This window comes from Capricornis sumatraensis, chromosome 5, assembly GCF_032405125.1.
Source record: "Capricornis sumatraensis isolate serow.1 chromosome 5, serow.2, whole genome shotgun sequence".
Lineage (NCBI taxonomy): Eukaryota > Metazoa > Chordata > Mammalia > Artiodactyla > Bovidae > Capricornis > Capricornis sumatraensis.
Genome location: NC_091073.1, coordinates 23,964,864 through 23,992,759, shown reverse-complemented (window position 1 = coordinate 23,992,759; position 27,896 = coordinate 23,964,864). Strand labels below are relative to the sequence as shown.

Below are 27,896 nucleotides of genomic sequence, written 5' to 3'. Positions count from 1 at the left end.
AATAACTTCAGATATGCAGATGACATCACCCTTATGGCAGAAAGTGAAGAAGAACTCAAAAGCCTCTTGATGAAAATGAAAGAGGAGAGTGAAATATTTGGCTTAAAATTCAACATCAGAAAACTAAAGATTGTGGCATCTGGTCCTATCACTTCATGAGAAATAGATGGGGAAACAATGAAACAGTGTCAGACTTTATTTTGGGGGGCTCCAAAATCACTGCAGATGGTGACTGCAGCCATGAAATTAAAAGATGGTTACTCCTTGGAAGGAAAAGTTATGATCAACCTAGATAGCATATTGAAAAGCAGAGACATTACTTTGCCAACAAAGGTCCATCTAGTCAAGGCTATGGTTTTCCCATTGGTCATGTATGGATGTGAGAGTTGGACTGTGAAGAAAGCTGAGCGCTGAAGAATTGGTGCTTTTGAACTGTGGTGTTGGAGAAGACTCTTGAGAATCCCTTGGACTGCAAGGAGATCTAACCAGTCCATTCTGAAGGAGAGCAGTCCTGGGTGTTCTTTGGAAGGACTGATACAGGGGCTGAAACTTCAGTACTTTGGCCACCTCATGCAAAGAGTTGACTCCTTGGAAAAGACTCTGATGCTGGGAGGGATTGGGGGCAGGAGGAGAAGGGGACAACAGAGGATGAGATGGCTGGATGGCATCACCAACTCGATGGACATGAGTTTGGGTAAACTCCGGGAGTTGGTGATGGACAGGTAGGCCTGGCGTGCTGCGATTCATGGGGTCACAAACAGTCGGACACGACTGAGCGACTGAACTGAACTGAAAAGATTTAAACATTAAAAAGGAAAATGTAATTCATTTTTCACTTGTGAATGCCAACATGAAATTTCTGAAAACATGGCTTCATTCGTAGTAAAGAATACTTTCAAAAGTATCATAGTTGTAGTATCTGTGGGTGGAAAGTGAATAAATATGCTAGAATAAAGGGACAAAAACAGCCCATAAAGGCAAAGGCCTAATCTGGAATTTTCAGCTCAAATAAAAATGAAGAGCACTAACTCCTTTCAGTTTGCCCTTTGGAAAAGATGATCTGTAATTAAAATGCTGACAGACAGAACTATTTAGCAGCAGCACTGCCACGTGGCATACAGTAGATATGACACTGAAAGCTACAACAGCTGCTACCTATACTCACTCTCACACTGACCTTAACATGGGATGAACATTGAAGGACTTTAAGAAATGCAGACAGAACTGATTCTACAGAAAAGGACAAGAAGCTAGTTTGAAATATGATGGGAAATTTAAACTTGTCAACAATGTTACTTACGTAAAGCAAAAGATTACCGATGATTTTTTCCCACCATCCTCCCCTGCCCCCTGCTACCTGTGTTTTTGAATACCGGTTGACTTTAACAAGACAGCTCTGAATGTATTGTAAGTTAATTCTTTATCAGTTTTCATATATCATCCTTTACCTTGGTCAGCCAGCTGAAAATTATGCAAGCTATAAATTAGCTTTAAACAAGCTCTGAATCAGGCTAGAACTGGTTTTCGAATTAAAGAGCCTTCAGTATATTACAATGTGCTGTCATTTTATTACCTCAATCAATTCTGTGTGGCCTGAGGTGGAAGGAAATGAATGCTGCTTTCATTTGCAATGGGTTTATCTCTTACAGCAGGCTCTGGAAACATAACTGCAGCAATGAATTGAAAACTAAAGTTACATTTAACATTACCAATGCAGGAAATTGTTGCTCCTTAACAAAGCTGTAGATTCAAAGAGGGGGAAAAAAAGATGTGTCTATACTGTGAAAAATATACAAAATTTAACATCTGATTAAAATTAAATTTTATAGAATACTAAAGGAATACAGTTGAAGCTTGCATTCTATTAAAATAACTTTAAATGGTTCACAGATTAAGAAAAAGAAAAAACCTACAATGGATGTGCTATTTTCAGTATTTCAGAAGTACTAGACATAAATGTATATATTTCATCTTTATCTTAGTGAAAAACCATTTCATTTCTTTTTCCTGTGCAACTAAATAGACAAGTGAATTAGGTATTAGATTAGGCTCACTGTCATTGTTACCTGATTCAAAACCACCAACAAAAGAGCCTAAAAATAAAACAACAAAAAGCCTCAACGAGTAGGTATTATTTTTTGCTGTCTCCATTTTATTTTATTTTATTTTTTTTAATTTTAAAATCTTTAATTCTTACATGTGTTCCCAAACATGAACCCCCCTCCCACCTCCCTCCCCATAACATCTCTGTGGGTCATCCCCATGCACCAGCCCCAAGCATGCTGTATCCTGGGTCAGACATAGACTGGCGATTCATTTTAAAGTGAGGAAATCAGGTACAGAGACATTAAGTCACTCACCCAAGTTTACACAGTTACCTGGACAATTTGATTTCAAGTCTTTTTTTTTTTTTAAATTTAAATTTATTTTAATTGAAGGCTAATTACTTTACAATATTGTATTGGTTTTGCCATACATCAACATGAATCTGCCACAGGTGTACACGTGTTCCCAATCCTGAACCCCCCTCCCACCTCCCTCCCCATACCATCCCTCTGGGTCATCCAGCGCACCAGCCCCAAGCATCCTGTATCCTGCATCAAACCTAGACTGGCAATTTGTTTCTTATATGATATTATACATGTTTCAATGCCATTCTCCCAAATCATCCCACCCTCTCCCTCTCCCACAGAGTACAAAAGACTGTTCTATACATCTGTGTCTCTTTTGCTTTCTCGCATACAGGGTTATCGTTACTATCTTTCTAAATTCCATATATATGCGTTAGTATACTGTATTGGTGTTTTTCTTTCTGGCTTACTTCACTCTGTATTCAAGTCTACTCTTAAGGGAGACTTTGACTAAGAGTACAGGGACATCCAGTACATGTAAGAGACTAATTTTTCAGAAACTGTTTCAGAGGAAATAATGAGGAATTACCAGCATGGGAAGGAATAAAATCAAGTTCAAAGGCTTACAAGAGTATGTCAAGTGAAGACAGAGGTAGATTCCCGTGACAATACACAAACCAGCATGCTCAAGTGCAAGTACTCATATAACACAAGAATGTGTTCAGTCACTGACAAAGTTTACTCTGAGGACTATGTGTTGCTTTTGCTAATCAATCACTGTGGACCCTTCCATAGTTTGAGTTTACTCATGATTCTGCAAAATGAGTTTAGACATCTATATTTTAGCACCAAACTTGTTTTTAATCACTAAGCAGATTTAATGACAATATAAAATTATTTAAGTGCTCAGTGGTAGATTAACAAATGGAGAAAAAGTACTAACTGGCACTAACCTGGTCATAGCTCTGCCATTAACTAGCTGAATAACCCTGAGCTTCACATGAGATTACTTTTCTGAGTCTCACTTCCCTTAACTGTAAAATAAAGCACTTTAACCAGATCAATATTTTTCAAATTATTTAATAATATAAGTGGTAGTCAAATCAATTTAGTGGAAACTGATCAGCATTTTAGTGAAAAACAAAAAGAACAAAAATTATCAGCATGCTTTTTGTAAAATCTTTAGGTTATATGTAACAAACTATATACAATAAATAACTGACAAAAAAGCTTGTGAATCATTGGTCTAAATGATATCTCCTCTTCTGATCCTTAACATCCCCTAAAGGACCAAACAGAACTTCAGTGGTTACAAATTCATGATAAGATATTTATAACCTTTTATGTTATGGAACCATCTAAACTCCCAACCACTTGCTTTGTATTAAAAATATGTCAGCTAAAAAGACTACATTTTCTCCATTAAACTGCTTTTACTCCTTTACCAAAGATTGGCTGATTATATATGAGGTGGTGGTGGTTTAGCCACTTAGTTGTGTTCATCTCTTGCAGTGCCATGGACTGCCAGGCTCCTCTGTCCCTGGTATTTCCCAGGCATGAATACTGGAATGGGTTGCTATTTCCTTCTTCACGGAATGAAATCCTGCCACTTGCAAAAATATGGACATATCTTGAAGGTATTATGCTAAATGAAACAAATCATATTGAGAAAAACAAATACTCGTAAATTTCATTCATATATGTAATCTGAAAAAAATGAACAAACAAACTCAGAGACACTGAGATTTGTTATCAAATCTGATAAAGGACAAGAATCTAGAATATACAAAGAACTCTAAAACTCAGCAATAAAAACAAAACCAAATTAAGATTCAGGCAAAAGATCTGAAGAGACAGCTCACCAAAAAAGATATATAGATAGAAAATAAGCATATGAAAGATGTTCAACATCTATGTCACAAGGGAACTGCAAATCAAAATAATAATGAGATATCACTACATATTTATTAGAATTGCTAAAAGCTGAAACACTGACAATACGAAATGCTAACAAACATGTGGATCAATAAGAATTCTTATTTATTATTGGTGGGAATGCAGGATGGTACAGTTACTTTGTAAGACAGTTTGGCAAAGCCTCTTCCAAAACTAAATATACTTTTACCACATGATCCAATAACCCTGCTCCTTGGTTCTTCCCAAATGAGTTTATGTCCACATAGAAATCCATACATGTATGTCTATAGCAGCTTTACTCATAAATTGCAACACTTGGAAGCAACCAAGACTGCTGTATATACAACAAACTAATTGTACTCATACACTTTCTCACCTTCAATAGGTAAGTGCATAAATCAACTGTGGTAATCCAAACATATTATGTGATTCTGACTATATCACATTCTGGAAAAGGCAAAACTATGGAAATAGTAAAAAGATGTGTGGTTGCCCGAGATTTGGAAAAGGGAGGGAGGAGTAAATAGGTGGAGCATAATGGATTCTTCGGATAATAAAACTATTCTGCATGATACTGTGATGATGGATATAATTCATTATACGTACGTCAAAATGTACAGAATGTATAAAATCAAGAGTGAACACTAATGTAAACTATGGACTTGGGGTAGTACTGATGTGTCAACATAGGTTCATCGATGGTAACAAGTGTACCACTAGATGCAGGATGTCACAAGCGGGGGAGGATGGTTGTACATCTGTGGAAACAAGGAGTATACAGAAACTCTTTGTACTCCACTCAATTTTGCTGTGAACCTAAAATGTAAAGGATAAAAAAAGAAGAAAGAAGGAAAGAAGCTATCAAGCCATGAAAAAACATGGAGAAAACTTAAATATATATTACTAAGTGAAAGAAGCCAATGTGAAAAGCTATGTGCTATGTAATTCCAACTATATGACATTCTGGAAAAGGCAAAAGTATGGTGACAGTATAAAGATCAGTGGTTACCAGGATTTTAGGGGGAGGGCAGGAAGGGCAGATAGGTGGAACACAGGGGATTCGCAGGGAAGTGAAACTATCCTCTATGATACCGTAATGGTAGATATACCCTATTCTACATTTTCCAAAACCCAAAGGATATACAACATAAAGAGTGAATCCTAATGTAAACTATGGACTTTAGTTAGTAATGATGTATCAACACTGGCTCATTAATTGTAACAAATGTACCACCCTAATACAAAATGTTAATAACAGGGGGAACTATTACTACAGTTTTACATTTTATAGGTGTAGGGGCAGGAATGAGGGGCATATAGGGAACTCTGTACTTTTCACTCGATTTTTCTGTAACCCGAAAACAGCTCCAAAAAAGTCTATTTTTAAAAAAAAAAAAAAGAAAAAAGAAAAAAAATTAAACATATTAGCATTTATTAGTAGTACAATTACTGCTTCTCAAATTATTATGCAGTTTCCCTGTACCAACTGTATATATACTCTTTCTTTCCCTGGATTCTCCCTATGCTGCTTCAAATACCAAAAACACCTCTGAAGTATGTTAGCACAGGGTAGCATCTGGCCTTTTAACATTAGGTTTAACTTGAGGAATTTGTGTACCATAAGATGGAGTTCAAGGTGTCAATTTCCAGATAAGATTTTAAAGGTCATTCCATATTTGCTCTATTTCCTTCTACAGTGCCGTGAAGCACATATGTTGAAATAAACTGCCATCACCTTGGGTCCTCAAGTGACTACGATATACAGAGTTGCTCTGTCAAACTGTATTGACATGTTACTTCCATGAGAAATCAACTTGTGTTAGGTCAATAAAAATTTTGTATTTTTTTGGTGTGTGCTGCATAACCTTGTATATCCTGATTTACATTCCTACCTTGGTTTGGTTTAGTCCTGCCAGGCTCCTTTGTCCATGGGATTCTCCAGGCCAAGAATACTGGAGTGGGTTGCCATTTCCTTCTAGGGGATCTTCCCAACCCAGGAATGAAACCCAGGTCTCCTGTGTTGCAGGCAGATTCTTTACCGACTGAGCTACAACGGAAGCCCACATCCAACCTAATTTTTGTAATTCCATTCAGATGACACATTATTCATAATCTTTTTTCCTGTAAATCTTAAAAAATTTGCTTTTGAAAGCAATGCTTCTAGTCTTCTAATTCCCAGTAGTTTATCTGTAACTTCTAAAGACATTTAACACTTTAAATCTTATATTTATACATGTGTTATCTATCCTACTAGAACATAACTTTTTAAGGGCCACATTTATGTCTGATTATTTTAGTATGTCTCAAGTACCTAGGAGAGCATGTGGCATACCTTCTGAATATCATACAGATTTTTATTCAATAAAATGAGGTTCCTATTGTAGACTTATTGGTAGGTCCATCAAGACAAAGAACATATCTATATAAATATAAGAGTTACTGTTTCTTATCAAATGTTACACTTCTTATCAAATATTTATACAAAATATTGAAATGGACATTTTCTTTCAGATTGTCTTTAAAATCTCAGAGAACTCTGGTGTTCTTCATTCTGGAGGAGACAGTTTCTTTTTAACTAAAAACTGTTATCTCTATTTCAAGGCAATTTACCATAATCAATAGGCACTGTAAAATGTTAACAGGAATGTTGACTGACCTAGACAGAAACAATTCTAAGAAAGGACAGTATTTTAAACTTGCTAAAGAGACATTCTCTTACATCTCTTATTCTAGGTCTTTTCTGCAATATTTGGGTCATCATCGGAAGAAATTTATGTTTCAGACATCCATTTATTGCTCAAAAAATAGCCTTGGGCATCTAAGGCAAAACCTAGAATCTGTACCACTTTTGTTGCCACTCAGTAAAATGAAAGTTTAAAAAATAATTTCAATAACAACAAATAGGAAACAAGCTAGCAGTGAAGCACTACCAGGAGTGCTTTTAAATCTATCTTTGAAAAAATCATGTGTAACATTCAGGTTCCTGTCTTGAAAAAAATGTGAAAAAAAATATTCTCTTAGAGTTTGCAATGTAGCTGGTAAGGAGAGCCAAGACATAAAAAGATGAATAACAATACAAAGAAACATCTACCAAACGTCAAATGAACAGTCTAGCAAAATGCAAAAGAATTTTAGTTTAGTCCTAAAGACTACTTGGAAAATTAGGATTTAGCTGAATATTTCACTAAACAAACAAACAAATATGACACTCTGATGATCTCTGTAAAAGGGAGAGGGAAGGGAGTGGGGAGTGGGGAGAGAGACAGTGAGATGGGAAAAGATGTATCTAGAATATTAGCATGAGGCCAGATTATAGACAGCCTTGAAAGTCCAGGATAAAACTCTGCTGTATGTCAGTTTTCACTGTCCACTGTGGACAGTGAAGGGCTTCTTGGAGTTTTGTAACCTGGAAGGATAGGTGAAAAGTGATCTTTCATAAAACTGATTGGAAAAACCTTGTAGGCGGACTTCATGCAAACAGAAACTTAGATTTTGAAGAGAAAGATTTTTGGAATAAAGAACGAAAGTGACATTTGTTTTTTTCTTCCGAGAAGAAAAGAAATAAGAGATTGAGGTATTTTGAAAGTAACAAAAGTTGAAGTAGAAAAAGTAACAAAAGACTTTCTAAGGTTGGGATGTGATAAGATAAGGTTATGACCCCTTTTTTTTCCTCAGTAAAGTAAGAGACAGAGTTATCTAGAAAAAAACGAGGGTGCTGTAAATAAAACTGAGACTTGACAAATGTGGCAAATAGCGGAAATAACTGCTAAAAGAAATCTGATAAGGAACTCACAAACAACAGCAATGAGGCTTGGTTTAACTTAGGAACCATAAAATCTGTAGTGAATCTAAGTCTACAAATTCCTCCAGTTATTTTTAGGCAGAAGAGAGAAGAAAAATTAAAAAAAAAAACCATCACATTTAAGATGAAACAATACAGTGAATGCAGAGAAAGTTAATGAATTATAACAGAGGACTCTAATGTTTTTTAAAAGTATCCATTAAAATGCCAAATCATAGCTTCAAAAAGGAGAGTTAGATAAAATCAGAAAGAAGATGATGTTCTGGGGGTCTTGAGAAGAAGAAACTGGCAGAAAGTGAAGAAGTGGACAAATTAAGAAAAAAGAATGATGGTTTTGAGTCCTGATGATGTGAGAATGATCTGACCTTCTCACACAAAAGGACTAAATAAAGGGTAGGTGACATTTTACCTCTAGGTCTCTCATAAAAAGTCTAAAATTTCATTTTTTAAAACTATTCACTGATAATATGCTTTCGAAAGTATTGTCTTCAAAGACTCACACATACAAAGATTCATCAAAGGAGAAGCTTGAAGAATGAGGAAAAGTGAGATTGGAGAGTAAGGATTTCTTTAAAAGATGTACTCTATAAGAAGTCCCTATATGAGACAGTCTTTCTGAAAAGTACGCAGAGCGTTTGTTCCTTAGGAGTTCCAAGGACACTGAGATTGGTGGGAGATGCTTTTGAAGTGTCTTCAAAGAACCTGTCCCCTCAGAGTTTTGAGGGACACTCAGATGAGGTGGTGATGCATCTTTCTAGTTGTAAAGGCAGAGCAGCAAATATGCAGTGCTGCAGGGGTAATGCCTGCTCTTAGCTTACAGGACAAATGAGAGACCCACGAAAGAGAGCAAGACTCTGTTGTTTAGAAAGGGATCTAGCCAAAGAGGAATGGCCTAGGGGGAGTGAGCCTATGCCAATCAGGGAGGAGCCAAAAGACTAAAGACTTAAAGACTTCAGAAAATGAGTTCTACGCAACCCACTGAAGAACACCTCTCTCACTTCAAGGAAACAGCGGTAGGGAAGTCCTAAACAGTGAGGATCCACTAAAACGTCACTGAAGGAAGGAGGCACAGGAGTCAAAATTCAGGATGTGCCCTTTTCAAACTGCAGACTTCCCAGTTTGAAGCAGGCCTGGAGCTGGTGAGAGGAGAAACTGTGAACTGGCTGAGGGTCTGAAATCTTCACATTAAATTGGACTAGATTTCCTATGTTAAAAAAGAGAACTTTTATTAATAATACCTCAGAAGACTGGAAAAGCCACAAGTCACCCAAAAAAAGAAAATTTATCAGAGCTTGTTTAAAGGTACTGGAATGAAAAAAAATAAGTTGCTTTCTATGAGCATCTTGTTGAATTCAGGGACAAAATTTATTTTAGTTCAGTTCAGTTGCTCAGTTGTGTCCGACTCTTTGCAACCCCATGAATCACAGCACACCAGGCCTCCCTGTCCATCACCAACTCCCAGAGTTCACTCAAACTCACATCCATCGAGTCGATGATGCCATCTAGCCATCTCATCCTGTGTCATCCCCTTCTCCTCCTGCCCCCAATCCCTCCCAGCATCAGAGTCTTTTCCAATGAGTCAACTCTTTGCATGAGGTGGCCTTACAGCATCATTCCTTTCAAAGAACACCCAGAATGGACTGGTTGGATCTCCTTGCAATCCAAGGGACTCCCAAGAGTCTTCTTCAACACCACAGTTCAAAAGCATCAATGCTTCGGCGCTCAGCTTTCTTCACAGTCAAACTCTCAAATCCATACATGACCACTGGAAAAACCATAGCCTTGACTGGATGGACCTTTGTTGGCAAAGTAATATCTCTGCTTTTGAATATGCTATCTAGGTTGGTCATAACTTTTCTTCCAAGGAGTAAGCATCTTTTAATTTCATGGCTGCAATTACCATCTGCAGTGATTTTGGAGCCCCCCCCCCAAAAAAAGTCTGACACTGTTTCCACTGTTTCCCCATCTATTTGCCATGAAGTGATGGGACTGGATGCCATGATCTTCGTTTTCTGAATGTTGAGCTTTAAGCCAACTTTTTCACTCTCCTCTTTCACTTTCATCAAGAGGCTTTTTAGTTCCTCTTCACTTTCTGCCATAAGGGTGGTGTCATCTGCATATCTGAGGTTACTGATATTTCTTCCGGCAATCTTGATTCCAGCTTGTGCTTCTTCCCAGTGCTTCTCATGACATACTCTGCATAGAAGTTAAATAAGCAGGGTGACAATATACAGCCTTGATGTACTCCTTTTCCTATTTGGAACCAGTCTGTTGTTCCATGTCCAGTTCTAACTACTGCTTGGATTGGACTAAAAAGGAAAATCAGCCTTTTAAAAATAGTAGTCTGGATAGTCCTTCACACATTTAAGATAGAGAACAGATGTGACCATTTCTATTGTCTCCTTTTATATTGTTTATTTAATGTTGTTTAAAGGTGTCTGTTTCAGACTGCAGGATTTCCATGCCACAACCCCTCATATTGCCATGGTGCGTTATTAAAAAAAAAAAGCAACTAACTCTATTTGGCCTTATTAGGGAGGTTCCCACTGAGTTTTCCAGATTTGCTGGCATATTGAGTGCAGCACTTTCACAGCAAAATCTTTAGGTTTTGAAATAGCTAAACTGAAATTCTACCACTTCCAGTAGTTTTGTTCATAGTGATGCTTTCTAAGGCCCACTTGCTTTCACATTCCAGGGTGTCTGGCTCTGGGGGAGTGATCACACCATCGCGGTTATCTGGGTCATGAAGATCTTTTCTGTATAGTTCTTCTGTGTATTCTTGCGAGCTCTTCTTAATATCTTCTGCTTCTGTTAGGTCCATATCATTTCTGTTCTTTAATGTGCCCATCTTTGCATGAAAAGATCCCCTCGTATCTCTATTTTTCTTGAAGAGATCTCTAGTCTTTCCCATTTTATTGTTTTCCTCTATTTCTTTGCACTGATCACTGAGCAAGTCTTTCTTATCTCTCCTTGCTATTCTTTGTAACTCTGCATTCAAATTGGTGTATCTTTCCGTTTCTCTCTTCTTCTCTCAGCTATTTTTAAGGCCTCCTAAGACAGCCATTTTGCCTTTTTTGCATTTCTTTTTCTTGGGGATGGTCTTGATCACTGCCTCTTATACAATGTCACGAACCTCCGCCCACAGTTCTTCAGGCACTCTATCAGATCTAATCCCATGAATCTATTTGTCACTTGAACTCTATAATCATAAGGGATTTGATTTAGGTCATACCTTAATGGTCTAGCGGTTTTCCCTACTTTCTTCAATTTCAGTTTGAATTTGGCAATAAGGAGTTCATTATCTAAGCCACAGTCAGCTCCCGGTCTTGTTTTTGCTGACTGTGTACAGCTTCACCATCTTTGGCTCCAAAGAATATAATCAATCTGATTTTGGTGTTGACCATCTAGTGATGTCCATGTGTCGAGTCTTCTCTTGTGTTGTTGGAAGAGGGTGTTTGTTATGACCAGTGCACTTTCTTGGCAAAATTCTGTTAGCCTTTGCCCTGCTTCATTCTGTACTCCAAGGCCAAATTTGCCTGTTACTCCAGTTATCTCTCGACTTCCTATTTTTGCATTCCAGTCCCCTATAATGAAAAGGACATCTTTTTAGGGTGTTTGTTCTAGAAGGTCTTCTAGGACTTCATAGAATCATTCAACTTCAGCTTCTTCAGCATTACTGGTTGGAGCATTAACTTGGATTACTGTGATATTGAAAAGGTTTGCCTTGGAAATGAACAGAGGAAAACTCAGCAGTGGCCACAGGACTGGAAAAGGTCTGTTTTCATTCCAATCCCAAAGAAAGGCAATGCCAAAGAATGTTCAAATTACTGCACAATAGCACTCATATCACATACTAACAAGGTAATGCTCAAAATTCATCAACTCAGGCCTCAACAGTACGTGAACAGTGAACTTTCAGATGTTCAAGTTGGATTTAGAAAAGGCAGAGGAACCAGAGATCAAATTGCCAAAATGCGCTAGATCATCAAAAAGCAAGAGAGTTCCAGAAAAACATCTGTTTCTGCTTTATTGACTGTGCCAAAGCCTTTGACTTTGTGGATCACAACAAACTGTGGAAAATTCTGAAAGAGATGGGAATACCAGACCACCTGACTTGTCTCCTGAGAAACTTGTATGCAGGTCAAGAAGCGACAGTTAGAACTGGACATGGAACAATAGACTGGTTCCAAATTGGGAAAGGAGTAGGTCAAGACTGCATATTGTCACCCTGCTTATTTAATTATATGCAGAGTACATCATGAGAAATGCTGGGCTGGATGAACCACAAGCTGGAATCAAGACTGTTGGGAGAAATATCAATAATCTCAGATATGCAGATGACACCACCCTTATGGCAGAAAGAGAAGAACTAAAGAGCCTCTTGATCAAAGTGAAAGAGGAGAGTGAAAAAGTTGGCTTAAAGCTCAACATTCAGAAAACGAAGATCATGGCATTCGGTCCCATCACTTCATGGCAAATAGATGGGGAAACAATGGAAACAGTGAGAGACTTTATTTTGGGGGGCTCCAAAATCACTGCAGATGGTGACTGCAGCCATGAAATTAAGAGACGCCTGCTTATTAGGAGAAAAGCTATGATCAACCTGGACAGCATATTAAAAAGCAGAGATGTTACTTTGCTGACAGAGCTCCATCTAGTCAAAGCTACTGTTTTTCCAGTAGTCATGTACAGATGTGAGAGTTGGACTATAAAGAAAGCTGAGCACTGAAGAATTGATGCTTTTGAGCTGTGGTATTGGAGAAGACTGTAGAGAGTCCCTTGGATTACAAGGAGATCAAACCAGTCAATCCTAAAGGAAGTCCTGAATATTCATTGGAAGGTTGCTGAAGCTGAAGCGCCAATACTTTGGCCACCTGATGTAAAGAACAGGCTCATTGGAAAAGACCCTAATGCTGGGAAAGATTGAAGGCAGGAAGAGAAGGGGACGACAGACGATGAGATGGTGGGATGGCATCACTGATTCTATGGACATGAGCTTGAGCAAGCTCCGGGAGTTGGTGATGGACAGGGAAGCCTGGCGTGCTGCAGTCCTTAGGGTTTGCAATAGCTGGACACAACTGAGCGACTAAACTGACTGAGGGAGGTTTCTATCTTAGGGAAGCTTTTTACTGATGAAGGAACATAATACAGTTGATAAATATATAGAATGTCATGTTTCCAAATGCTGCTCTCACTAAGTCTGGGAAAAACAAGAAGAGGTGAAAGACTATGAAAAAAGAGAAACTGGAGGATTTGGGAACCGCAGTCATGAATAAACAAAGTTTATCTCATAGCAAAACTTACATCATGAGTAGCAGAACTCCAAAGAAGGAGTCAAAGAGAAAAGGAGAATAAGATTATACTTTATATAATATTTATGGTGTAAACAGGGTAAAGCTTCCACATTGTCACTAAATGTCACAGGGAAAGGGTTGGAAGATGTCTAAATTATATATCACTTTGTCTTCTTTAAAAGAGAAAAGAAAACTTTCTAAAAATATCCACTTCACTCATAATCCTAAAATGGCATGAAGTAGAGATAAATTGACTAATGGTAAGTAAACTAATGACTGGATCCTGGAATAAAGTTTGAATTGAGTTATATAAGTAACAATTTTTTTCTTGACACTGTTGCATTAAAATAAGAAAATAATGCTGAAACATCTCACGTTCATGATTTGCTTTAGACTACGTTATATTATATATATTACTATATATCCTCTTATAATCTATGTATCTTATTGGCTTCCCTGGTGGGTCATATGGTAAAGTATCTGCCTGCAACGCAGGAAACTCAGGTTCGAGCCCTGGGTTGGGAAAACCCTCTGGAGAAGGAAATGGCAACCCATTCCAGTATTCTTGCCTGGAGAATTCCATGGACAGAGGAGCCTGGCAGGCTACACAGTCCGTAGGGTCACAAAGAGTCAGACACCACTGAGCGACTAAGGTACACACACACACATCCTATATATCTATGCTTCGGAAACCAGATCACATATATCTGCTAATCTATATTTTAAAAACAGAATTTTAGAATACTATTTTTGTCTTTAGAAGTTGAAAAAGTAGTCGAGTCCCTCAGGAACACAAAAGTGAACTGAAAGAAATGCTTTGATGCATTTTGAACTTTTTAAAGTGATTCTTAAAAATTTTTAACCTCTATAGGCATAACTTAAAGAGTTTTCAAACCAGCGAAGCAGATAATCATTTGTAGCCATTATCGAAGGTACATTTAACAAAAAACCAACTTAACTTCAATGACAATATAACAGTGCAACATAAACCTTTAAGAAACCTTCAGAGAAAACATTAAAATAGATTGCATCTTAGCTGACCAGAGTGTAAATTTAGCATATGAATATGGTCCAAAGGAAAAAAGAGAACAATTTATTAAAGCTAGCTAAAATAACCTATAGAAGTCTGAAATCACAAAAGAATGTAGATGGCTGAGCTAGATCACAGGTCAAGATACAGTGGAATATAAAGCCTCACAGATGGATCTTTATCTGTCAAGAAGAAATGAAACATTTTTAAACATTTTATAGATGAGGTAACAATTTCATACTCTTTGGTTAAAGAACAACAAAAGAATTAACAAAAGAACTAACCCACATGAGTTTAAACTGCATAATCAATAGTTTTGATCCACCGACAAACAAGATATTTGTTTCTGAATAAGATCTTTTACTGTAAAATTACGCTAACATTGAAAAAATATACGAAATCTTCCAGTTTATACATCAAGTGGCTGACATGGTGCAAATCCAAATATTCTTAAACTGTCTTTGCAAAAAGATTGTATGTGGTTGGTTTTAGTTTCTCTTTACAGTACAGACTTTCAGACTTTTACAACTCATGACAAACATTAGGCAGTAATATTTGACTCAGCTAAAACACAATGCTTAGTGCCTAATAATTTTTTTTTTTCACTTTTAGATCCCTTCCCTCACTTCCCTCCAATTACAATAGGTTAGATTCTGCCAGGACCACATAAATCATCTATGTTGTCAAGCGGATGCTCCCTAAACACAGACACTTACTTCACTGAATTTTATAAAGAAATGGCCTTGAAGAATTATAGTCCATCTTTTAATACCTTATAGGGGAAACATCCTTAATTGATTTATTTAATAATTACCTTTAGTCTCCTATTCATTAAAAAGATCAGAACAGATCCCATTTAACAAACACTTCCTTTTCCTGTTACTAGCAGTGTTTATTTGTAAACGAAAAATTAACTGAGTTTCTATATGATGAAAATCTAAAGTGGCTTCAGGACAAAACCTAATTTGAGAACCTCTTGCAACAAGGAATAGAGAATCAAATTTCTAAAACAAGGCTTTGAATCAGGCAGCTCTGGGTTTGAATCACTGTTATACCACATATTTGCTGTGTAAAACTTAACTTTTTTGAACCTCATCTTTTTTAATCTACAAAAAGGGGATGAAAAATAGTAGCTACCATAAAACCAGTAATATATCATATAGTGGGGATTAAATGAGATTATACATTTTAAGTGCTTACATAATGCTAGGCACACAGAGGTACTCAACGCATGTTAATTACTAATATTATTACTAGTAAGGTGTTCTTTTTTATTTTTAAAATGTTCATTTTTTTTGACCTAGAAACTATACTGAGAGTCTATCTGAGCAAAAAAATATTGTACAGTACTTTAAAAATCTCATTAGAAATATTTAACACTATGGGAAATTGTTATATAATGCAGTTACATGAAGTAAAAAGTATATAATAGAATGTATAGTGTAATTGTAATTTTTAGGGAGTAGGTTGAGATAGAATATACCACAGAGACATGAGCAGAAATGGAATTACATTTAGGTACTGTAAGTTGCAGGTAGTTTTTAATATTTTTCTTTGTTTTTAAAATTTTCCAAATATTCTATAATAACCATGCATTACATCTCTAAAAAATTTTTTAAAACACACATAAAATATGTAATTCTTTTTTCTGACTTCAAATTTCTCCAGAAGAGTAGAGTCAGGGAATAAAAAAGAGAAAAAAAGAGTAAGAAGCTTGAATTTTTTAAAGCAAGATTTATATAAAGGATATTAATTTTATTACACTAAAAACTTGTTATTTTGAATTACTACTCTCTAGCTTTAAGGTTTGGAGAAGGCAATGGCAACCCACTCAAGTACTCTTGCCTGGAAAATCCCATGGACGGGGAGCCTGGTAGGCTGCAGTCCATGGGGTCGCGAAGAGTCGGACATGACTGAACGACTTCCCTTTCCTTTCCACTTTCATGCATTGGAGAAGGAAATGGCAACCCACTCCAGTGTTCTTGCCTGGAGAATCCCAGGGATGGAGGAGCCTGGTGGGCTGCCGTCTATGGGGTCACACAGAGTTGGACACTACTGACGTGACTTAGCAGTAGCAGCTTTAAAGTTAAACAAAACTCAAATAGAGCCTGACACCTCAATTATATTTAATCATATCTTCACACTAATATTTCACCTGGAGATCAAGTTGTTGTGTATTCTCCTAGTTAAGCATATTCCATTCAAGCTTTATAGTAAATGGAGACTATAAGATAATGGAAATGGCCAAATAACACTTATTTGTTGTAAACGTAATGCAAATTTATCATTACATTATGTCTTAATTATTAGATTGAAAGACAATATTTTAAAAGATAGAAACTTTCTCTCTCTTCATTAACATTAACTCAGAGAAAGTAAGTAGATGGATCATTAATCTTAAGTCCCAGGTATTCCTATAGCGAAACTGGTATGGTAGTGACCCTTAGGTATGGATGCTGTCACCTGCAGTGAGAACAAGCAAAAGAAGCTTATCAAAAGGCAAAAAAAAAAAAAAAAAGTCTGATAAAAGGGAGAGAAAACCAGAAGAAAACAGGTTGACTGAAGGCAAAGATGTGTGTGCTTAGTCGCTCAGTCATGTTGGACTTTGCGACCCCATGGACTGTAGCCCACCAGGTTCTACTGTCCATGGTGATTCTCTAAGGCAAGAATACTGGAGTGGGTTTGCCATGCCTTCCTCCAGGGGATCTTCCCAACCCAGGGATCAAATCCAGGGCTCCCACATTGCAGGTGGATTCTTTACCGTCTGAGCTACCAGGGAAACCTGAAGGCAAGGAAGGAGTTTGTAAAAAAGAAGTACAACAGTATCAACAGCTATATAAAAGCAGAAAAAAATATGAAGGTCAGTAACAGAAGATTGATGGGGACAAAGAGAATCTATAGCTCAGAGAACATGCTTGAGATACTGCTGGACAATTCCAGAATGAGGAAAGAAGAAAGGGAATATTAGCAAACCAGAGATACTACAGTACTGAACCTGACTCAGTCTACCTTGAACCTGCTTGTCAGGTTGAAAGTCCCATTAGAGACGAATAAAGACTGAGAATGAATGATATTCTGTAGGTACAATAAGTGAGTACTTCAGAGACAAAACTGTGTGTAAGGAATTTAAAAGAAATTAGGGTCAAAGAAGGTTCTTTGACCCGAGGTTCTTAAACATTAGTAAGTATAATGATCACCTGTGGTGCTTATAATAATGCTGATTACTGGGCGTCATTCCAGGAATATTGATTTAGCAGATCTGCATGGGCCCTCCACACTGCCTATTTAATAGTACTTTGAAAGTGAAAGTGAAAGTCACTCAGTCGTGTCTGACTCTTTGTGACTCCATGCAGTCCACAGAACTCTTCAGGCCAGAAGACTGGAGTGGGTAGCCTGTTCCCTTCTTCAGGGGATCTTCCCAACCCAGGGATCCAACCCAGATTTCCCACATTGCAGGTGGATTCTTCATCAGCTGAGTCACAAGAGAAGCCCAAGAATACTGGAGTGGGTAGCCTATCTCTCTCTTCTCCAGCAGATTTTCCTGACCCAGGAATCAAACCAGGGTCTCCTGCATTGCAGGCAGATTCTTTACCAACTGAGCTATCAGGGAAGCCCTAATAGTGCTTTAGATGACCCTAATGCCACTGTTTGTAGGCTATATTTTGAAGAGAAATCACTGAAATTTGGGCTAGGTAGATTGACCAGTGATGAAAATCCCCAATTATAGTATCAAAATCAGAAGTTCAAGAATTTTTTTTTAAGAATAGCATATTTGATATTCCCAGAAGAGATATTCTACTTTTAAAGTTACATGAAGATAAACAAATATAGAAATTTATATACTATTAAGGATGTATATTATTAATGGTTTCTTCCACTGAGAATCAGGGGAGCAGGTGGCAGAGAGAGAAAGGTATGAGGTGTCAAGACAGGGTTCTTAGAAATTTACAAGTATAAATCACTGCCCTTTAACTTAAACATATAAAGCATGTATTAAATTCTACCTTTTTGACAGACAGGCATTAGTAGCATCTGAGAAAGAGTACAAATTTACTTATTTACTTCACGGAAAGCTTTCTTTTGGCACAAATGTTTGTGAGACATATTGAAGGCACATAATCATTTTATGGAATTCTAAATATATTTACACAGTTGCCCTAAAAGTTAATAACCTTAATTTCCAGGTACCACAAGGAATGTAAAAATGCTGGCCCAGAACTCCCCACATTTCCATCCTTAAAGGTATTCCAACATTTATATGAAAAAAGGGTATGTTGCTGATATATGCCTGTTCCTGATGCTTCAGATGGTAAAGAATTTCCCTGCAATTTGAGAGATCCAGGTTTGATCCCTGGGTCAGGAAGATCCAGTGGAGAAGGAAATGGCAACCCACTCCCGTATTCTTGACTGGATAATCCCATGGACAGAGGAGCCTGATGAGCCACAGTCCATAGGATTGCAAAGAGTCAGACATGACTGAGCAACTAACATTTTCACTTTCTTTATTTCTCTAAAAGCTATTTGATTAGTCTTTTACACCTTGATAAAGTAAATTCATAAGTTATCTTACAACTGTCTTCAGTAGTTTGCTACTTTTAAATTTTATTTACTTTTTACTTTCATCTCAGTTTCAAGTTTATAGGTTTCATGACCTTGACATGGAAATAATATTCCTCCAGTCTATGGGAAATTTCTTTGATACTTCTTCACCTATTAATAAAACATGTCTTTGGTTACTGAAAGGGAACTCTTGCCTGTATCAGTTATGTCTTAGACATGACCTTTCTCTATTTAGTGTAGAACTCTGAGAAAAGAAATATTTTTTACTTGGAATGTGTAAAGATAAATTATAAAACACAGCAAACTGCTCTTCAGATTACTTAAAAAAAAAACATTTTACATTTGAAAACTCAGAACATTATCGTTGATTTTGAACCTTTCTCTCCACAGCTCAAATGACTGCTTATTTTTAAGAATGAGAAGATGTGTTATTTACTGACCACATACACCTTGATAAAGTAAATTTTAAATATTGCCATTAAACTTTTCACAAATGAGCAACCTGAAACTCACATTAAGTGAAGCAACATGCTAAAGGTCACAAACATTGTAAATAGTTATTAATAATCCAACCAACCCATTCTGAAGGAGATCAGCCCTGGGATTTCTTTGGAAGGAATGATGCTGAAGCTGAAACTCCAGTACTTTGGCCACCTCATGCGAAGAGTTGACTCATTGGAAAAGACTCTGATGCTGGGAGGGATTGGGGGCAGGAGGAGAAGGGGACGACAGAGGATGAGATGGCTGGATGGCATCACGGACTCAATGGACGTGAGTCTGAGTGAACTCCGGGAGTTGGTGATGGACAGGGAGGCCTGGCGTGCTGCGACTCATAGGGTCGCAAAGAGTCGGACACGACTGAGCGACTGAACTGAACTGAACTTTTTATTGATCATTATTGCCGGCTCAAAAAGCAGTTTACTTGATTGTCCTAGACATGCTTATGAACCCTTTCTTCAGGTAATATTTTTACCACATAACAATTTTCAGCAAAACAAAGACTGTTAATGCCCTGGTGGCTCAGATGGTAAAGAATTTGCCTGTAATGCAGGAGACCCGGGTTTGATTCCTGGATCTGGAAGATCCCCTGGAGAAGGGATTGGCTACCCATTCCAGTATGCTTGCCTGGAAAATTCCATGGAGAGAGGAATCTGGCAGGCTAAGGCTCAGGGGGTAGTAAATAGTTGGAGATGACTGACTGAACAACTTTCACTTTCACCAACTATAGTTAGAATTGTTAATGGTTATTACTTTTTATCAAAATCACAAAACACTGCTATTAGTCTTAAAGTACTTGATAAAAATATTATCTAGAGCACTCTATTATAAATTAGGACTTAAAAGACATTTTTACAATTATGCCTGCCAACCAGCAACTGCCTGAATTTAGCCTAGGTTAGGGTACAAGATCTACCGGAAGTGTGTGGAAATCTAGCAAAGAGGAAATCTGAAGTTTAAATATTTAACTCTAGCTATCATGAAGGATAACCACACCAGTTTTAATCCTCAGACTTTTAGTAAGTCTACAAACTACCAGATTTGTTCTATGGGATTCTAATTTAGGATACTAAGTAAACAACTTTTCTCTAGACTTTACATAAGTGTATCAATAAAAAGGAAAATCAAAACTCAGGAAAGTTTGATAAAATATATTGTTATAACCACTAACATCATACAAGTCCTAGAGAAGAAGAATTCAGAAGACGAATACTGAATTAAGATGGTTAAGTGGTATAAGTTTTACCCAGAAATGACTCCTCTGTCAACCATGCTAAATTTAGAAACTTAAAAATCTAACCTAATGCCAAATAAAATCCCAGAGGTCAAATGAATAGCAAAAATATTAAAAAGTCCTCTTTTATGGGTCAGTTATACAATACAAATTTAGAAGAACTTTAAAGGATAACTCATTTTAATTTTATATTTTTCATAAATCTTCATAATACATAAAGCTCAGACATTCAATTTCTAATATCACCAGGTTCAATTAAATGTGCTTGTTTAATGTATTGTGGCAAGATACTCCTTGGAGAGATTGTTCTGTGCAGTTCTTAAAGAATCAAAATTCTCAATGACTATTTTATTTGCTAATAAATATTCAATATGTCCTTTTGACACAAGAATTTCAGTTATAGAATTCTACCTGCTCAATGCAAAAAAAAAAAAAAAAGGAAAATGAAAATGAAACAAAAATTATAAAAAAGCATACTTCCCTACTCAGGGATTTCTAACACAAATGATTATCAAAAAGTACTGCACTTGCCTGAGCTAGTGTGTGATGAATTTGTAGTTCCAGAAAATCTTCCATATGGATTTAGATGAGATTTTCATGCATATGAATTCAACTTATTACCACTAAAAAGAGTACCAGAAAGATGAAAGAAGAGTGAAGCAAATGGAAGTCTCAAGCTAAGACAGCTCATTTTGTAGTGTTCAGGTAATGATCTGTCATGTATACTCTTTGGCTTTTCAGAAAACACAGCATGAACAGGGATGAAAAGCTAGAATCATAACTGGCACAGTCACTGTAAAATATATGATGTGTATTTAAATCCTCAGTGGCACTTGTGAATATATATCACTTCTATAAATATTCTTTCAAAAGAATATTATTCATGTTCATTTAACCATATCAAAATATCCTCATTTGGGGTGTTTTAGTACAAAGCAGTTGTTGAGATCTATATCAAGTATACCCTAAAAAAGAGAGACTAGTGAATTGTGCCCTATATTAACGTGGAATAAGAGGGAGAGGGCTCAAATAAATACAATTAGAAATGAAAAAGAAGTTACAATGGACACCTGTAAGCAACTATATGCTAATAAAATGGACAACCTAGCAGAAATGGACAAATTCTCATAAAGGTACAATCTCCTAAGACTAAACCAGGAAGAAATAGAAAACAAAAATATGAACAGGCCCATCATAAATACTGATATTGAAATTGCCATTAAAAAACTCCCAACAGACAAAGTCATAGACCCGATGGCTTCATGGATGAATTCTATCAAACATTTCAAGAAGAATTAACCCTATCCTTCTGAAACTCTTTCAGAAAATTGCAGAGGAAGGAACACTCCCAAACTCATTCTAGGAGGCCATCATTACCCTGATACCAAAATTGGACAGAGATATCACAAAAAAATAAAATTACAGACCAATATCACTGACGAACATAGATGCAAAACTCCTCAACAAAATACTAGCAAACCAAATGCAACAATACATTAAAAGGATCATACACCATATACCATGATCAAGTAGGATTTATCCCGAGGATGCAAGGATTTTTCAATATCTGCAAATCAATCCATGTGAATACCACAGCAACAAATTTAAGAATAAAAGCAATAACAGTAGAGAAAAGGAGCAAAGAAAAACTGGCGATATATTTAAGGAAACACCTATACAAGATTCTGTGACTAGCAAATGTACAAGCTAGTCCTTGTACAAGCAAGTGACTGACTGTCTATTTGGGACAGGATGAAGAAAACCTGAAGATGAATCCAGGTATTTGGCTAGGGAGAATGCATGAAAGTAAGGATGGAAGAAAAAATGAAAGATGGGTGAGGTAGAGGAGTAAGAACAAAATGCATTGATTTTCCAGGCATACAGCATTCAATGGCAACAGTATTTTCACAACATAGCAAAGCACAAGGGGAAAAACCTAATGCTGGTGATCGGTAGGAATGAACTAGCCCCACTGAATACAAACACGTCACACTGTCTTGGATAGCTACTGCCTTAGTTAAGTATCTTTGAAGCATAGTCTGTAGAAGAAAATGTTTTGTGCATGTGTTTGTATGTATGTGTATAGATTTGTCTCTCTACGTGTGTTACATGTAACATTTATATCTGAGCTCATGTAGCTGGTCATTTTTCATGAAACCTAGTGATTACCTATGGGCTTCCCTGGTGGCACAGACAGTAAGGAATCTGCCTGCAATGAGGGAAACCCGGGTTTGATCCCTGGGTCGGGAAGATCCCTTGGAGAAGGAAATCGCACGCTACTCAGTATTCTTGCCTGGAGAATCCCATGGACAGAGGAGCCTGGCAGGTTATAGTCCATGGGGTCGCAAAGAGTCGGACACGACTGAAGCCACTTAGCAGCAACAGTAACCTAGATATGAAGGATTGATAAGGCAGAGACAGTCTTATACTTTGTGGGTTTGGATAGAATAAAAGTAATTTTATATACAAATATTGAATCATTATGTTGTTTATCTGAAACAAACATAATGTAAGTCAATTATATCTCAGTTAAAAAGTCATTCTGTTAGGTAAATTGTTATTAAATCAATATCATTAATTATATATTATTATTAATTTAATATACTTAGGTATATTTTATCTTTCATGAGCTAGAACTTTATATCATGGGTTGAGATATGTTGAATCTTGTTAGACTTTTGTGTTTACAAAATTTCATTTCTGTGAAAGTGAAATTAAAAGCAATAGGCAGGATTAGTGACAGAAGATTTTTGCTCTCACAAAGCTTATGGAAAAAGAAAACCCATCAATTCAAAGACAAAGTCATATATAAATACATTACGCTGCTCAGAGTATGAATGGCAGTATTTTAGAGCTTCCACTAGTATGCAAAATTTAGAGATAATGTTTTAACAGTTAAATAATGTTTAAAGCACAATGCATTTTCAAGCACATTTTCAACTACACACCCATACCTTATACAATAATTTATTACACTGGAGTCAAATGTTTATAATAAAGTTAAGACTTCTTGGATTAATAATTCTGACTATCATATATATGTATTTATGGCTATTAACAATTTTATATTCACTTGCCTCCACCTAAATTTATTGCAACTGATTCCTTTCTCCTGGCAATAACTATTTCTACCTTAGCTTTTAATATCATTATAATATATGAACATGGCAAATATACCTAGTATTACCTAAAAAATATCATTCCACCAAAGCCAACAGAGGATAATAAAGGACAAGCAAAACGTATTAACTTTTATTCTGGATTTCTTTTAGGCTCCCAAATGATACTAATTTCTTGACAGATGTTAATATACTGCTTTCTTAATTTGAGCGTTTCTGCAGCAATTTACTGAATTGTAAACCTGACATTATCAATGTTTTCTTCTTGGAACCCAATAGTCAACACCTTACAAGAGAAAATGTAAACAGAAATTTACTACCTGCTGGTCAGGAATGAAAGTTTTCAAAGTGAGCAAAACAGAGGTGATTTAACACAAGTATCCAAAGGAATGAATTAAGCTTCCCTGGAGGTACTAGTGGTAAAGAACCCTCCTGCCAGTGCAGAAGACCTGAGAGATTCTGGTTCCATCCCTGGGTTGGGTAGATCCCCTGGAGAAGGGTATGGCAACCCACTCCAGTATTCTTGGTAGGAGAATTCCATGGACAGAGGCTAAAGTCCATGAGATTCCAATAGAATTGGACACGACTGAGCAACTAACGTTAACACAACTTTCAGCTTAACTATTATATTGCTTAATTTTTCATAGGAAAAAAGTATATAATATTCATCTTGATATGATAAAAATATAAATCCATTTCACTGCTGTAATTCTTACAGTAAACTGCTGTGACACTGAGCAGTGAGATACCATATTTAGATGAAAGTTTGAAAATGCTGGCTGTTTACATCTGGTATTCATTCAATCACAGGTCAGAGTACAGCAAGTACAATGCAACTTTTCTAACAATGTATCTTACTAATAGATTTCCATTCAGAGTTCAAAGACCTTATTCTCTCAAACAGAGGGAAAAACAAAATATGGGAACAACTCAATGGCTACTGGCATGCGCCTACTGCATTTACAAAATATTCGTTTTATATATTCCTAACATATGTGAAATACATCCCCTTGCATTTTCAATGTTCATTAATGAAGTTACTACATAACTTAACAAAGGCACTCTGGATTTAATACAATGCTACATAATTAGGACAGTATAAAACATTTTTAAAAGAATGTATAGAAAAAGATTTATTCATAAAATGCAATACATGTTTTTTCAAAAATTGCTTTCCTAATTGCTTTTTGAGGGTAGAAGAAAATCCCAAACAAAAAACACACTTAGAAAAATTACATCACAAAGAGTCCCAGTCCCATAAGATGATTATTTAAAATCTATAGTACACTATTATTTTTTCATTTAAATATAATTTCTAGAAGGCATTTTTAAATTATGTAATAAAATATTTTGATATTAAATATGCTCCATCTTAAATATGGGTCTTAATAGCTGGAAAATTATTCTTGATATCATATAGTTTAAAATCTTGAGTAAAAAAGCTTGATTATTAAATAAAATGCATAATATTCTATTTTATTAATCATTATATAAAATATATAAAATTTTAATAAATTTCATTGTTTGAGAAAACAATAAAGAGTTTTTTTCCCTATAGTCAAATGCTTTTCTGTAATTTTTAATACAAAAGCTTTTACAGATGGTATCTGTGGTAAGCTTGAGCAAATCATTTTAACTGACAAAATGAGTATTTTTGATTCCATAATCGGACAGTAATTCAGTGTCAATTTTAATTCACCCTAAGAAAAACAAATGCACTGAAGTGGCATTTAGGAAAGATGGCTTTAAGTTCATATTACAATAGACAGTCAGCTTTTGCTGTCTATTTAAAAGAAGAATAATTTGTTTAACCTAATTGTATTGTCTTAGTTCAAATATATTCAATGTATCTGTCAAGTGAGTCAAAGCATCAGGAGTCCAGCTATTCACTCACACATTTTAAATAAAACACATAGTTATCTTAAAACGCTGATCACCACAATTAAAGATTTGAGCTACCAGAGAAGTCTAAGGTTATAATACTGATATTCAAAAGATATAATTTCAATAGTTTATTTTCAGAGATAAACTATGAAACAAATTTATTAGGTATTTCATCCTTTCTACTTATCTAAAATAATTATCATAGAAAATTTTAATATATAAAAACTAGTTTTCTCAAAGAACACACATTATAAAAATTCATAATATATTGATTATATATTAAGATGGGTCATCCATAAAATTAAATTGGGTTTTATTGGTTATTCCCTAGGGGTGGTAAATAGCAGACGATGACAAGTTTTGGTTACTAGATAACTATTTAACATGCTACACAGCACAGCTAAAATATTTCATAGAGAAAATTTATATACTTCAGTAGAGTTCTTTACTCTTTAAGGGCAATAAAATCACCAAAGCAGTATTTTCTTAAAGTGCATCAGATTAAAATGTTGGTCCTTCATATACCAATTATTTTTAAACTGAGGAAGCTGATGGTAAGATGCAGAAAAGCTATTAAAATAAACAGAAACAAGACTTTTTCTTATAGGTTTTCCCCCCTTACCTTAGAAGATGAAGAATCACACTCCTGACATATCCATCCATAGCCTGTTTGTTTAGGAGATTTTTTCAAAGGAGGATCCAAACAACCAAAATGGTAGCACAGTCTGCATTCATCACACCTGCAGGGTAAACAGATTTATGGTGTATCTAAATAATATTAAAAAACACCTTTTTCAGAAAACAAAAAACCAGTAAACTACTATATATTTCAACTGTAACACTGTTAATTCTATCCTTAGCTGACAAGATTATTGAATTAATGTTTATGAAAAAGACAATCTAAACCTGAAATTAATGTTTTAGGAAAAATAAAATACCAAAACAAAATTAACAAACAAAACAAATATCATTTAGAACACATTGAAGGTAGAAATGTTAAGACCATAGGAATAAATTTATGTGTATAGCCATGTTTTCAAAACTAATATTAACATTTTCAATTTTGAACTTTAATAATAATCACTTGCCTATTAGTTTTAAAATATTTAATAAGATACATATAATTAAAGACTGAATTCAATCTAATACATTATGATTGTTTTGAAAAAACTTTAAATCTAATGAATTCTACTAGGCCACACTAAGCTTAATTCTATATGATTTGTGTATCTCATCACTCTCCAAGTTAAGGTAGATTCTAAAAACAATTTCTAATGTTTGCAACATGCTAACATAATCTATAGCAAATAAAAACCATACTCAGAATTTCATGTTATTTTCTAAAATACAAATTTTCTCAAAAATTTACCTGCCACTTTCAGTGCATTTGGGTTGCAAAAGTATCTCTTAAGTACATTTTAAAGCTTATTAACAAATGTTTTGATAGTGTCTTTGCCACCTATGAGGTACAAAATCTAAGAAAACTACCATACCTATTCTTCGTTTCAGACAATCTCATCCTGCTGACAATGAAGAAAGATCTGTATTATTTCAGTGTTTTTCAAAATGAATTTTGCATCAGTTGGAATAACAAGATGAAAATTTAACAACAAATAACAAAGTTGTATATATTTTATAGAAAGGATTATATTCCTCAGTTTGTGTTCCTTTTTTTAAGTTAAAAAAATAATACTTTCTCCAAACCAATCTGTCACATTCTCAATGTATAAGTTACCCTTACTGATTTAAAACATAAAAAGTTGAGGAATTTATAACTAGGAAAGCAAAGAGGATATTTCATAGACAACATATTTAAGTAATATGCTACTTAAATAGAGTACAAAATAACTATTCAATAACTTTTGTTAGAAAAAAAGGGGAAGGAGTTACTATGATAAACAACATGCAAAGAAAAGCAATTTATTTTCACAATAAAGGGAACTGTAAATTTACATTTATAGTAAAAATTTCATATCATTCTATAAAACCCAATCTCCCATTTCAGGAATCAAGAGTTTCAAAAAATTTAGCAAATTAGCTAAGCTATTCAGGTATAAAGAAGTCTAAAACAAAATACTATGTCCTAAGTTTATGTATGCATTCCTCTACAACTTTCTTCTTATAAACCTAACAAACTGCAGTATTTTTTCAAAAACCTTTGCTTAGACTCAAGAGATGGACTTGAATAAAAATGTTTATTATAATAA

The 27,896-nt window shown here is 35.5% G+C and overlaps 1 protein-coding gene across 2 annotated transcripts in view; it reads right to left on the bottom strand.

The window, feature by feature from the left end:
* Positions 1–27,896, bottom strand: part of PHF14 (PHD finger protein 14) — a 195,722-nt gene that overhangs the window by 29,959 nt on the left and 137,867 nt on the right. For both annotated transcript variants that reach the window (XM_068972674.1, XM_068972675.1), the window contains exon 17: positions 26,312–26,429. In XM_068972674.1, coding sequence (XP_068828775.1) covers positions 26,312–26,429 — 118 coding nt within the window. The remainder of the gene's footprint in view (positions 1–26,311; positions 26,430–27,896) is intronic.